Source organism: Camelina sativa, chromosome 16, assembly GCF_000633955.1.
Source record: "Camelina sativa cultivar DH55 chromosome 16, Cs, whole genome shotgun sequence".
NCBI lineage: Eukaryota > Viridiplantae > Streptophyta > Magnoliopsida > Brassicales > Brassicaceae > Camelina > Camelina sativa.
Window position 1 is genome coordinate 4,712,921 of NC_025700.1, and position 13,615 is coordinate 4,726,535.

At 36.2% G+C, this 13,615-nt stretch overlaps 2 protein-coding genes across 4 annotated transcripts; both read left to right on the top strand.

Moving 5' to 3' along the window:
• LOC104749776 lies at window positions 835–4,077 on the top strand. Of its 3 annotated transcripts, XM_010471473.2 has the most exons (4): window positions 835–950; window positions 1,481–3,250; window positions 3,347–3,395; window positions 4,032–4,077. In XM_010471473.2, the coding sequence occupies exons 2-3, from the start codon at window positions 1,490–1,492 to the stop codon at window positions 3,374–3,376; spliced, it is 1,791 nt and encodes a 596-aa protein (XP_010469775.1). In that variant the 5' UTR covers window positions 835–950; window positions 1,481–1,489; the 3' UTR covers window positions 3,377–3,395; window positions 4,032–4,077. The 3 variants fall into 3 exon arrangements, with proteins under 3 accessions (XP_010469775.1, XP_010469774.1, XP_010469776.1); XM_010471472.2 differs by lacking the exon at window positions 4,032–4,077 and having other exon boundaries at window positions 3,347–3,673; XM_010471474.2 differs by lacking the exons at window positions 835–950; window positions 4,032–4,077 and adding an exon at window positions 983–1,132 and having other exon boundaries at window positions 3,347–3,673.
• Window positions 9,698–13,479, top strand: LOC104749777 (shaggy-related protein kinase zeta-like). Its single transcript, XM_010471475.2, has 12 exons — window positions 9,698–9,891; window positions 10,868–10,960; window positions 11,142–11,201; window positions 11,288–11,560; window positions 11,649–11,723; window positions 11,802–11,858; window positions 12,090–12,230; window positions 12,311–12,361; window positions 12,471–12,566; window positions 12,694–12,777; window positions 12,909–13,010; window positions 13,100–13,479. The coding sequence occupies exons 1-12, from the start codon at window positions 9,784–9,786 to the stop codon at window positions 13,193–13,195; spliced, it is 1,236 nt and encodes a 411-aa protein (XP_010469777.1). The 5' UTR covers window positions 9,698–9,783; the 3' UTR covers window positions 13,196–13,479.

A 13,615-nucleotide genomic window follows, 5' to 3' on the forward strand; every position in this document is an offset into this window, starting at 1 on the left:
TTTTTTTTTTTTGTTCCCCACTACTCGATAGTAGTATATACATTTTCGTTATTTGTTTTATACTAGTATACTGGATTTGTTCCCATATATCTATCATTCACATATTTGATTTGTGAATGTTGGATTTATCGATACTAATGTTATTCTGAACATGTATTCACAATATGAAACATGTTTTCTGAAAACTATTAAATTCTTTTAATAGAAATACTTGTATTATTGTTCAACATATAAATAACAGTATCATTTTACTTTTTGAAAATTCAAATCTTAAGAAATGTATAGATCTCGTTGCCAATACCTTACCTTTAGAGATTAGTATATATACATACTTATCGTCCCATCTTGTATCATATTTAAAAAATTAATCACCATGTGGTAGTTAACTAGTTATCTGATTTAATTCATTGTTATCTCCCAACTATACATAATTAATCATAGGAAATCTCCAACTAATTAGCATACTTGAAAACGATCTGTTTTCGAGGAACAAAACAAAACATCTCTGGTATAATATATTTGCATGCCTACTAAATTCTCCCTATTAATTATCATACCAAGCACATGAGATGAACGTAAAAAGAAAAATGATGACAGAGACAGAAAGACATAAGGAAAAATGCAACAACTAGTGTGAACAAAAAAAGAAGAAAAAATAAAATTCCATTTTTAGCATTACTAAATTAATCAACATGCATTATATAACTATAATTCTGTATATTCTTTATACAAAATTAAATAAAAACTTATGTTATTATTCAAAGAAAGGGACAAATCAAAAGTGACGGAGGCAGCCTAAAGAGAAAGAAGTAGGAAGAATATGACAACCTCATATATTCTCGTTTCACCTCACCTCCTCTCTTCATTAATATTTTCATTCACTTGTCTTCTCTTCTCTGATCTCTTTCTTCTCCATCTCTCTCTATCTTCAACTCCGCGTTTTCTAACTGGTACGTTATTTCACTTTCTCACCTCATCTCTATATGTATCTTTATGTCTCTGTTTCGTCTTCTCCTTCCTGCAGTGCTATTAATCATTACTCTGTACTCTGTTTCTTCTAAAAGAAACACAATCTTGAGCTCTTTTTTAACACCTTCTCTGTTTTCCTGCTTCTGATTCTTTTACAGAATAAGTACGAATACGTATCTGCGTATACTCCTGTGTATTTTAGATTTCGATTAGAAAAAAAAAAAAAAAAAAAAAAAAAAAAAANAGATCAAATATTTTTCTTTGTTTGTTTTTACTAATTTCTAAAATTGCTTTTGGATTCATATATAATGACTTCACCTTTGAGTATGTATTTGTTTGCTTCATACTCTTGTTGGGTTTTCATACTAACGAAGAAAGATTAAATCTTGATATGCTTTCAAGAAGCTGTGAAAAAGTTCCATCAAGACTTATCACAATTGAGTTTATTTCTGCAAATTACATGATGTTTGAAGTATTGCAAGTCTTCTAATGATTGATTTTGATTATGCAGAAGCAATTCATGTTAATGGGGAGCTTAATGATGGAAGAGAAGCAATTAGATTTCAACCGCCCGCTTATATCCATCAGACGTCCTACGCAAACTTCAGAATCTGAGAGCAAAACAAGATCTTTTGATTCAGTAACAAACAAGGTTCTTCCTTCTCCACCTGTTTACAAGTCTGATATTAAGTCAGGTCCTGTGAGAAATCCAGGAACTGTTCCTTTTCAATGGGAACATCAACCCGGAAAGCCAAAAGACGAAAGGAAACCGGTTTTACAAAGTAACGTTGAGCCACATTTTGTGCCAAAGCTTCCTCCTGGTAGAGAGCGAGTAGAGTTAGTGAGGAAACCAGAAGCCAGAGCTGATCACCAGACCAAAACTGTTAGTAATAATGTATCATCATATCATGTGGAGGATGCAAAGAGTCATAATAGTTCACGGTTTGATGATTATGATAGTGATGGTACCTATCTTGATGCAACTGATACACTTTCAAGATCTGAGTCATTCTTCTTCAACTGTAGTAATGTTAGTGGTGTGAATGGTTTGGATGGTTCAGGGATAGTAGTAGAGCCATTTGGGACTTTATCTAGTGATCGACAAACTCAGGATCTAATGATGGGGAGATTCTTGCCTGCAGCTAAAGCCTTGACTTCAGAAACACCTCCACATCTTGTTAGGAAACCGCCTAAACCAGAAGAACCGGTGAAGCAGTTGAACAAGAAGGTCGTGTTTGTAAAGGAGAAACAGAACAAAGTCGAGCAAAATCCTTATCGATTCCATCATTCGCTTGATCAAGAAGAAGAGGAAGATGAGAATACAAGCAGCATGGCTTCTGGTGTTTGTGGATTAGTCCCTCAAATCTGCTTGAGAAGCTCTTTAGGACTATTGAATCCGGTTCCATCTGTGAGAATGCAGGCGCCAAGAGCTGTTTCTGTTCGTCGTATGCGTTCTAAGTATCAAGATCCTGCACCTACTAATGAAAGTCAGAACAAGGTACAAACCAATGAAGATAAGAGTAAGTTGAAGCTAGTTGCACAAGGGTCTTCTCAAGGTGAGTCCTTATCAGTATCTTCTATTCCACAAGGAAAGGAAAAACTTGAGAACTTTGGCACTGCTTCACGCGCAAAAGTCAGCAAAAACTTTGGTGAATTGTTGGCTAGCGATGATAATACATGGGAACCTTCCTCTGAGACTCCTGTGGCAGAGAAAACTCTGTATGTAGACACTGTGCATTCAGTAGATAAGAAGGTACAAGAAGAGTCCAAGAAACAATATTCACTAGAGATTGTTCCTGTTAAAGATGTTCAGAACTTGACTGAAGTCGATGAAGAAGCTGTTATCCCACAGCCTAAAAGCACCGAGGAAATGAATGAGAACAAAGATGAGGATTTCACTAAATTCTCAAGTGAAAAAGTTGAAGAGTGTTCTGATCAAGCTATTGTTGCAGTGCCAGAATCCAATGTGGTAGAGATTACAAAGGAGAAGAAGATTAATCTTGAAGACCAGTTGCAGGGAATCACAAAAAATCTTGAAAAAAGTTCAAGGATTCATCATCGGTCATCGTATCACATTGTTCCTCCACCACCATTACCAAAAGCTCCTTCAGATTCTTGGTTAAAGCGTACATTACCAACAATACCATCAAAGAACAACTCATTCACATGGTTACAGTCTCTTGGCGATGAGAATCACTTCACCAAGGTTCAAACAAATCCAAAGTGGGAAACTATGGTCAAAACGTCCAATACACAACAAGGTTTTGTGTGCTTCTCCAAGGTAATTAAATAAACAAGAAACTTAACCCTTCACTTTTACAAATGTGTCTAATTTTTTTTGAAGTTAAGACTTACTAAATATGTTTTGATCTTTCAGGAAACACTCAACACTATACCAGAGGCATAGCAAGACATTCCCAGTGGAGGTAATGAAGAAACTGTAAAATTTTCACACAAAATTACATGTAAATCTCAACATTAATAAAGAAGGGGAATGGCCAATAAAGTTTGTTTTTTTTCTTTCTTATAATTATTTGTGTAAATCTGAATCAAAAGGTTCAATGATAAAGAGAAAAGCTTTGGAGATATAATTGTCTGTCACTTGTTGGGGGGAGGTTTCTTGTTGAAGTGATGTACAGCTCATGTTAACAGAGATTTTATGGCAATAATACTCCATAACGTGACACTGCTTCTTTATTCTCTACTACTAGACTTTGTTTTGTTCTTTTGTAATTTGTCTTTAATATCCCCACTAGAAAGGAAACCTGAAAACTGCAGAACTGAATTGAATACATTGACTTAATTAGACACTAGCTAGAGAAATTTTTGAGACAATTAATATTGGTGTGAAAATATTCAAATTTCATCTCTTTATAGTGGCATGCATGGAAGATCAAATGTGTAAATATCTCAAACAAAGTCTAGAGAAAGTAAAAACAAAAGTTAGAGAGAGAGAGAGAGGTGTCTTCATCAGCTAGTTTGAGATATGAAAGAAGCTAATGCATTTGGTGATGTTTTGTTCTTGATCTTCATGTTTCTTCTGTCTTTATCACTTGTAACAGTGGCGGTTTTTGCTTGCCTTGAAAAGAAGAAGGATTCAGGTAGCTGTTGGCGTGGCGGTGGTGGTGGTGGCGGTTGCGGTTGCGGAGGAGGAGGAGGAGGTTGCGGTGGTGGAGGAGGTTGCTAGATATATCTTTGGGTACTTTTCTTAGAACGTATATTTAGATGTGTAACCGATATTCTTAGAACATGTAAGCATACCTAAGCACTCATAATCTTAATATCTATCTTATTCTTGCAACGTCCTATTATCAGTTTAATGTTACTTTAATAGTTCTTTGTTTGGTTTTTTTCTTTCCCGTGGAATCATATACTTTAATAGTTCTTTGTTTGGTTTTTTTTTTTCCCGTGCATGGAATCATTTTCATGAATAATTTGTCACCAGATCATGTTATTTAATGTATCAAAATATTGTTGTATGTTATCTGTGCCGTTAGTATTATCGTAGAAACCCAAATGTTTTGATGTGTGCTTTAGACATTCTAAACTTAAGGTTGGGCCTGTTTTCCGACCAATATGACCGATTTGTTTCTAACCTTAAAAGATAGATATATCGCCGATCGACGACTTTTATATGTGTAAACAAACATCACTTGACTACTGTACGAGCCACCCACACACTTCACCAAATATGAAATATGACTTATCACAAATTTGCAATCAATGGGTTTGGTTTGAGAAATGGGATCGACCTTAATTCTTAGATTGTGACTGATTTATTTTAGCAACATTTTGATATATTTACGTATAGAATATGTATGCTGCTAATCTGACAATTATATCAAGTATATATCAACCTCCACACGATAAAATTATTTAGTATACCCAAAAAAAACATATACATAAGAAATATCAAGTAAAATTCAGAATCTGAGATATACAATTTTTTTTGTAAACTACAAGTTCATATTTTAAGAACTTAATTCATAGACGGTTGGAATCCAAAGAACGAGTTATTAAACAAAAGGATATGATAATAAATGGATTACGATCGCCCATGTGCTTAGTCCACAGACCTTATCCTAAGACTTTTAAACATCCTTCAAAGTTCAAATTGGACCAAATGTTAGAAAACGTTAAAAATGTAGCCTATCTTAAAGACACGTGAATTGTGGGCAGTGGTGAAAGAATATGCTCCTAACAAACCGACGCAACTCGAAAAGACACCTGATAAATCAGTGGAAGAAAGCATTAATGAAGGATATGATGGCACTGCAACTTCTGCAAACAACAATGCCTGACTTCATATTCCCTCGTGTAGCACCAGCAGTCACTTCCAAAAATGCATGGGATGCATTGGAGTCAGAATTTCAAGGAACTCTGCAAGTTCGATTGATAAAACTTCAATCGTTAAGAAGAGAGCATGAAAATGGATGAAGGTGAAAACATCAAAGTTTTCACAAGAAAGTTAATTGATTTCCCAAATCAATTAAAGGTTAATGGAGAAGAGAAGATTGACTACCAAATCGTCCAAAATTCTCATATCTCTCCCTCAAAGATTTGACAGTATTCTCGTATTGATGGAGCAAACGAAAGATCTAACGTCGTTGTTGGTGACAAAGTTGATAGAATAGTTGAAAGCATATGAGCAGCGTGTATCAATTCGAGAAGAATGATCAACTGAATGAGCGTTCTAAGGAGAATACAAATCTGAAGTCAAGCGTCAAAAAAATGCTGAGAAGTGGTGTGGCGTTTGCAAACGTAACAATTACAGATTGTTAGATGAAGAAGAACAACAAAGGTGTTCTTTCGCAACAAGTGGCTAACAGTGAGAGAAAATGTTTCCTGTGTAACAAATCGGGACATTTAGCAAAAATTGCAAACTAAGAAGAACTGAGGGAGCGGATCTAAGTCTAGTAGAGACAGATGATGAGGATCACATGCTGTTCAGTATGGTTGAAGAAGAAGTATCATCAAAAATAAAAGATGAGACATGGTTAGTTGACAGCGGATGCACTAACCATATGACCAAGGAAGTTAAATACTTCATCACTCTTGATTAGAGTATAAAGGTGTCGATCAAAGTGGGGAATGGTCAATATGTAATGACGGCAGGGAAAGGAAATATCTAAATGATGACAAGTCAAGGAGGAAGATCAACAAAGAGGTGTTTCTAGTGGCCGGTTTAGCGAGAAATCTATTGAGTTTCTCAAATGATATCAAAAGGATACAAAGTCTTATTTGAAGACAAGAGATGTCTCATCAACAATCCTCAAGGGAGAAGGATATTGAACATTGAGATGAAGCATAAGAGTTTTCCATTTAAATGGAATAACTCAGACGCAAGTGCCTTACTTGCAAGGGAAGGAGAAGGTTGTTTAAACATATCAGATGATGAAGAGTTCGACATTAATGCAAGAGGAAGCTTGGAGTGAAACAGAAACTCAATTAAGAGGGACTGTTAGAATATAATTGAGTTTCTTAGTAATGTTTCAGTTTAATTGATTTCATACATTAAATGACATGTCTTTTACATGTGTGAAGAGTTACAACTCCTAGTTTGTGTTGTTTCATGTTGTGTCTTTTCTCAATCTATATATAGACATTGTCATTGTCTGTAAACCACATTCATTGACATCATAACATAAACATAGAAACTTAGATAGAAAACATCCGAAAACAAAAGATAACCACAAAACCGGAAAAAGCAAATCCAAAGTTGCAAAAGCAAATTAAAAAAAAAGAGAGACGTTAATATTACATGAAACGGGATGATGCTGAGACACCTCTTTAATGATCTTCTCTCCTTGGCTTGTCATCATTTGGATATTTCTTTTCCCTGCCGTCATTACACATTGACCATTCTCCACTCTGATCGGCGCCTTTATACTCTGATCAAGAGTGATGAAGTATTTAACTTCCTTGGTCATATGGTTAGTGCATCCCCTGTCAACTAACCATGTCTCATCTTTTACTTTTGATGATACTCCTTCTTCAACCATACTGAACAACATGTGATCCTCATCATCTGTCTCTTTTAGACTTAGATCCGCTCCCTCGATTCTTTTTAGTTTGCAATTTTTGACTAAATATCCCGGTTTGTTAAACACAAAACATTTTCTCTCACTGTTAGCCACTTGTTGCAAAAGAACACCTTTGGTGTTCTTCTTCATACAACAATCACTCTCATTGTGATTGTTACGTTTGCAAACGCCACACCACTTCTTGGCATTCTTTTGACGCTTGACTTCAGATTTGTTTTCTCCATAGAACGCTCTTTCCGTTGATCGTTCTTCTCGAATTAATACATGCTGCTCGTGTGCTTTCAACGTTCCTACTTCCTATCAAGTATGTCACTGGCAACAACGTTACATCCTTCGTTTGCTCCATCACAACGACAATACTGTCAAATCTTTGAGGGGGAGATATGAGAATTTTTTGGACAATTTTGTAGTCAGTCTTCTCTTCTCAATTAACCCTTAATTGATTTCCCAAATAAATTAACCTTCCTGTGAAAACTTTGATGTTTTCACCTTCATTCATTTTCTGATTTTTATACTCTCTTCTCAACGATTGAAGTTTTATCAATCGAGCTTGCAAAGTTCCTTGAAATTCTGACTCCAATGCATCCCATGCATCCTTGGAAGTGACTGCTGTTGCTACACGAGGGAATATGGAGTCCGTCACCATCGTTTGCCGAAGTTGCAGTGCCATCATGTCCTTCATTGATGTTTCCTTCCACTAATTTATCAGTCGCACCACTTCAGGTGTCTCTTCGGGTTGCGTCGGTTTGTTAGGAACACCTTCTTCCAGCACTGCCCAAAACGGAAAAAAAAAATTCTCAAACTTAACCAAAATATAACACAAGAAAGTATAATGCTAATCTTTTTGAGTGACGGCCGAACTGGTGGCTTCGGTTTAGCTTGGGGGGATGTTGTCGGTTGCAGCCACCTTTATCCATGGCCGTATTAGTTTGCTTCTATGACCTCTATCACAAAAGATAAGAAGAAACACACAACATACGCTGGACTGGAGCTATAACTAATTGCATTTTTAATGAAAAGTTTATCATAAAATCATGTTATATTTAGCTAAAATCCTCTATGGAATAGATTAATATCTTCACCTACTTCTCTGAAGTTTTAACTGTAATTGAATCCAATTGAAAGTAGGATGATAGTAATCTCAAAATATTCACTTGGAAACAAGTGTGCGACTATTCTATGAAACTTTAATAAATGTCTAAAATAGAATACATTCTATGAAACTTTAATAAACGTCTAAAATAAAATATGACTTTACTTAAAAGAGGTTCCATGAATAGTAGTAAGAGATTTGACCAATGAATGAATAATAAATAATAAAAAACAGAAATTAATACTATTAAAAATTTGTATTAATAGTACAGATAGATAGGCATAGACGCGGTTCTCTAAAAACAACCACGGGAAAAAACCTACTTCTCTCTCAAAAACCTAATAGCCGCCTCAAAAGTTCAGATCTAATCGCTCTGTTAACGGTGGCCGCCGTCCTTATGACGGTGGCCCCATGTTTGTTTAGGTTTCAATAATTTCTTATTTGTTCTCTTTTGCTTTGGTTCTGTCCACAACAAAGTTTTGATTTCGAATCCAGATCTAGAAATAAATCTTGTTTTCAGTTTCATTTCTTTGCTTCAGATGGAGTTGATTTGGTTGGTCTGTTCATCTATCAATCAAATCAATTCTCTTGAGGTGGTGCAATGGAATTAGGTTCGGTCCAATCTCCATCTATCTCTGTTTAGGTGATTCTGGTTTTGCTTTCGTTGGTTCAGTTTCGGTGTGAAGTCATCCCGTTTTGGAAAACAGAAAAGGTTATCATTCCTCTATGAAGAAGATGTTCTCGAGGCCCTTTCATTTCGCCCAATAGATGAAGTTTCTTTCCTCCCCGCTTATTAAATAAAGTTTTTCAACCGGGACATTTCAACAGTTGTAGTCTCGTGTCTTCGCCTGGTTTGGTTGAAGCACTTCAAGAGGTACTGGGTTGAGTTTCAATTGAAGATGTAGCGGTCTAGAAGGGGTGGTAATTTCAATCCATGGTTGGTGCTTCTCTTCATCTTGGTTCTACAAGTCCTTTGCTAATCTGTTTGGCTGCATCTTTACCCTTTCCAAGCGTCGTTGTCTTCCTGTTCTTGGAGTCCATTCCAAGCTTCAAAGAACTGATTTTCAGAGTTGAATCTTTATTAGCTTTGCAGTGTTGGGTTTGGTATTGTATTAGAAGTTGTTTGTTTACAAGTTTCCCTTATCTTTTGGGGTTTTAGTGTGTAAAACTCCAGTTTTTATCAATGAAGAAGAATCCTTTAGAGAAAAAAAAAAGTACACATAGATAAACATATTAAAGAGCGAAGTTTTTGAAATTGTGTTGGAAACTCCAAACAACATTTAATCAACAAGAGAAAAAGTAGGTGTTACCAAAACTAATAAAACATGTTATCATCATCAGGCACTATATTGTTTTATTATCTGATTGTGTAAACATGTTAACATTAACATCCAAAAATTAGTTGCATTAAGGGGGTTATGGATTCACCAGGTTCACTAATCACTTCACTTAATTAATTAGTACAGTACTACTTTAATTAACAACAACAGATAAGCGTTCTCTTTGGTTCGTCTTACACACGCGCTGAACTCGAGCGTGGGTTCTCGTTTGATCTTTGAAACGATTTCTCAAGTTTAGACACAACACAAACCACAGGTGAGAGAGAGAAAAGAACGAATAGTCTTTTACTCTTTGAGTGTGGGGGAGAGAGAGAGAGAAGAAAGCTGTAAAAAGCACATGACTTCAATACCATTGGGGCCTCAGCCTCCGTCTCTAGCTTCACAGCCACCGCATCTTCACGGCGGAGATGCTTTGAAACGTCGTCCCGATATGGATTCAGACAAGGTTTGGTTTTTTTTTTTCTTTTTCTTTCTTTCAACTTCACGTTTGAGTGTGTATCTCTCTTTCTCTCTATGTTTGATCCTTTACGTTTGGTGTTTCGTAAAGAATGCGTTTTTAATTTTTCGATTTGTGGGTTTTCTAGATCTCGGCTAGATCTAGCAGCTTAGATGTGTTAGTGAATCGATCTGTGTTCTTTTTTTATTCAGCGTTCCTCTCACCATAGAGCTCATCGAAGAAGATTGTTCGTTTTTTGACTTCTTAGTAGCTAGTTATACTTTTCTTCAGCTTAAATTTTCTAGTGAAGATTTGATTTCTTGAGCTATTTTTGATTACTAGTAGTGATAAACCTTTGAACCCTAATTAAGAAATAAAGGTTAAAGAAACAGTAAACTTTCTTGTCTCTGAGTTAATTTAAGAGCAAGACGACGATGTAAATCTCTTACTATTTTGTTTTGCTCTCTCATGTTATGAAAGATTCGTCAGCTTGCTTTATTTGGCTTCACAAAAGTACTTGTGGATCTTTGAGTCTTTTTAGTTTTCTGACAGGTTTTGGAGTATTAGTGTACTTACTTGTATGATTCTTGGCCCAGTCTTTCTGTCTCTCTTCTTTTTTTTTTGCAATCTGTATTTGATTCTGAACTCTTTTGTTTTGTTTTGTGTTCTTTTGCTTTGTTTCTTCACCTGACAGTGTTTTTGTTCCATGGTGTCTATGATTGTGTCTTTTGATTTTGTACAATTTTTTTTATATGTCCAGGAAATAGTTGACATTCCTAATGTTGCTTTACCTTTGAACCCCCACTTACCATTTACTTATCTTTAACCACTAGTATGCATATCTTCTCTTGATATCAACTTAGCCTCTGGTTTATAGGAACATGCAACATCGTTCAGATTTACATTTTTGTTACTACTTTCCTTAATTATTTGTGGACAAGGGTAGTTTAATGCTGGTAATAATATGTTCAGGTTTTGATTGCAGGATATGTCTGCTGCTGTCATAGAAGGAAATTATGCTGTTACTGGTCATATCATTTCAACTACAATTGGAGGCAAAAATGGTGAACCTAAACAGGTTTGATTCTGTTGTTTGTTAAATCTTTTAAATGGAAGGTTACCTTATCTAAGGGTTTAGATTAATCATTTATTATGTTGTTTTTCCCATATATAACTTCAACAAATGAATTTATGATTTTGACTTGTTTATGATTCATTTAATCCAACTTGAAGTAGTTTTTTACTTCTGGGCTTTACAGGTGATTAGTTACATGGCCGAGCGGGTTGTTGGAACAGGATCATTCGGAATTGTATTCCAGGTACCGTTGTGCTTGTCACTTAAGCCTCTCGGTAGGCAATGGTTTTTTCTGTCCTTTCTAATCAGATTGTTAACTTACCATTCTAGGCAAAATGCTTGGAAACTGGAGAATCGGTAGCTATTAAGAAGGTTTTGCAAGATCGCCGCTATAAAAACCGAGAGTTGCAATTAATGCGACTAATCGACCATCCAAATGTGGTTTCCTTGAAGCACTGTTTCTTCTCTACAACGAGTAGAGATGAGCTTTTCCTCAATCTCGTTATGGAGTATGTACCTGAAACGTTGTACCGAGTATTGAAGCACTATACTAATTCAAACCAGAGGATGCCTATTTTCTATGTCAAGCTTTACACTTACCAAGTATGCATTGTTATCTACTGTTTCCCCTAACAAATATACTTACTCTGTTGTGTTTATGCTGAAACGGGTTGAATAATATGTTGTGAAGATCTTCAGAGGCTTGGCTTATATCCATACTGCACCTGGTGTCTGTCACCGAGATGTGAAACCACAAAATCTTTTGGTACGTTGATCTACGGTGTGTTTTTTTTTTGGATAAACTTGACTATATTGTAATTTAGTTTTCTGGTGTGTTCCACAGGTTGACCCTCTCACTCATCAGTGTAAGCTTTGTGATTTTGGAAGTGCTAAAGTATTGGTAAGAGGTTTATAACTTTATTTATGCCTCTTTTAATATTCATCTTTTTTATGTGTCTGTACATGCAGTAGTTAAAACCTCCATTTAAGTGAATGTTATGAAAATAATTTACAAACGTATTGGATGCAGCGGTCTACAGCGGTCTATGGTCCACATGTTCTGTACCGTGAAAACTCCATCACAGATTTCTCTGTTGTCCTGACATTTGCAACATTTGGCTATTTATATTAGGTGAAAGGTGAAGCAAACATATCATACATCTGCTCCCGGTATTACCGAGCTCCAGAACTCATCTTTGGGGCCACAGAGTATACATCATCCATAGATATATGGTCTGCTGGTTGTGTTCTGGCAGAGCTCCTTCTTGGCCAGGTTAGTGTATCTATCTTCTATATATCTAAGAGAACTAAAGCAATCTTCTGTAATCATTTTGATGCTATTTATTTTCACAGCCGTTATTTCCAGGAGAAAACTCGGTGGACCAGCTAGTGGAGATCATAAAGGTGAAGCCTCTTTTTATTACATCATACCTTGCCGTCAAGTCATGTCTGGTATATAAACTTGCTATAATCTAATAGATTTGTCTTAATATGTGCTACTGCGTTGGTATAGGTTCTTGGTACTCCAACTCGAGAAGAAATCCGATGCATGAACCCAAACTACACAGACTTCAGATTCCCACAAATCAAAGCTCACCCCTGGCATAAGGTATATATCTATAAGCATGGCACTTTCTAACTTCTTTCTGATCATACAATTGCTTAACTCGCTACTTAAACAATATTCACAAAAAAATATACTAAACAGAATACACATACTGCTTTGTAACCTTCAGGTTTTCCACAAGCGGATGCCTCCAGAAGCCATTGACCTCGCATCTCGGCTTCTTCAATACTCACCCAGTCTACGTTGCACTGCGGTTAGTATTTCTAAACTAACAAGTACTCTTGATTGTTAGACTGGTTTCTCTATGGCTTCTTTGGACCCCTATTGTTCAATGAGGCTGCGAGATCTTGTTTTAATTGACATATGTTTGTTTGCTGTCTGAAGCTCGAAGCATGTGCGCATCCATTTTTCAATGAACTCCGCGAGCCAAATGCTCGTCTTCCAAATGGCCGACCTCTACCACCTTTGTTCAACTTCAAACAAGAGGTATGTGTTAACTGTAAACCGCTACAAAATCAAACTTCGCCTAGAACCAAACATTCAGTTACTTAATCTGTTACCTCTCTATCTCTCAGTTGGCTGGGGCTTCGCCGGAACTTATCAACAGGCTAATACCAGAGCATGTGAGGCGACAGATGAATGGAGGCTTTCCGTTTCAAGCTGGTCCCTAGAAAATGACCTCGTGACTGAGATGCTTTTGGAGAGCAAACTGCTTTATGGAAAGGAGGAGGGGGAAATTTTACTTCTTTCTGATTAACTAAGTCTCAGCTTGTGAGAAGAGATGATGTCTCCTCCTTTAGACGTGGCCAATTCAGCTTTTTGAGAAATCAAGAGGTGATGATTGTGTCTATTATATTCTTTTTGTTCACTGACTTGTAGAGATACTTTTTCTCGTGTATCAGTATTTGTATATGTTTTTGTCCGTAAAGAAAAGAAACAAATCCGGTCCCAAAGATCTGCAAGACAAAGAACCGAAATGATGGAATGAAATCATGATAATCTAAAGTTAAAGCCTACAACAGAGCAGTCTCTAACTCATATAATAGACAAAGTTGCAAAAATAGCATAGACGTGTTTCATAAGACAGATCT

What these genes read in the sequence shown, in the direction of transcription:
- LOC104749777 (XM_010471475.2), top strand. Translation starts at nt 9,784, where the DNA reads ATGACTTCAATACCATTGGGGCCTCAGCCTCCGTCTCTAGCTTCACAG. An exon ending in CATTCGGAATTGTATTCCAG is followed by an intron (nt 11,202 to 11,287) that starts GTACCGTTGTGC and finishes TTACCATTCTAG; the next exon opens with GCAAAATGCTTGGAAACTGG. An exon ending in AAGCTCACCCCTGGCATAAG is followed by an intron (nt 12,567 to 12,693) that starts GTATATATCTAT and finishes TGTAACCTTCAG; the next exon opens with GTTTTCCACAAGCGGATGCC.
- LOC104749776 (XM_010471473.2), top strand. Translation starts at nt 1,490, where the DNA reads ATGTTAATGGGGAGCTTAATGATGGAAGAGAAGCAATTAGATTTCAAC. An exon ending in GTTTTGTGTGCTTCTCCAAG is followed by an intron (nt 3,251 to 3,346) that starts GTAATTAAATAA and finishes TTGATCTTTCAG; the next exon opens with GAAACACTCAACACTATACC.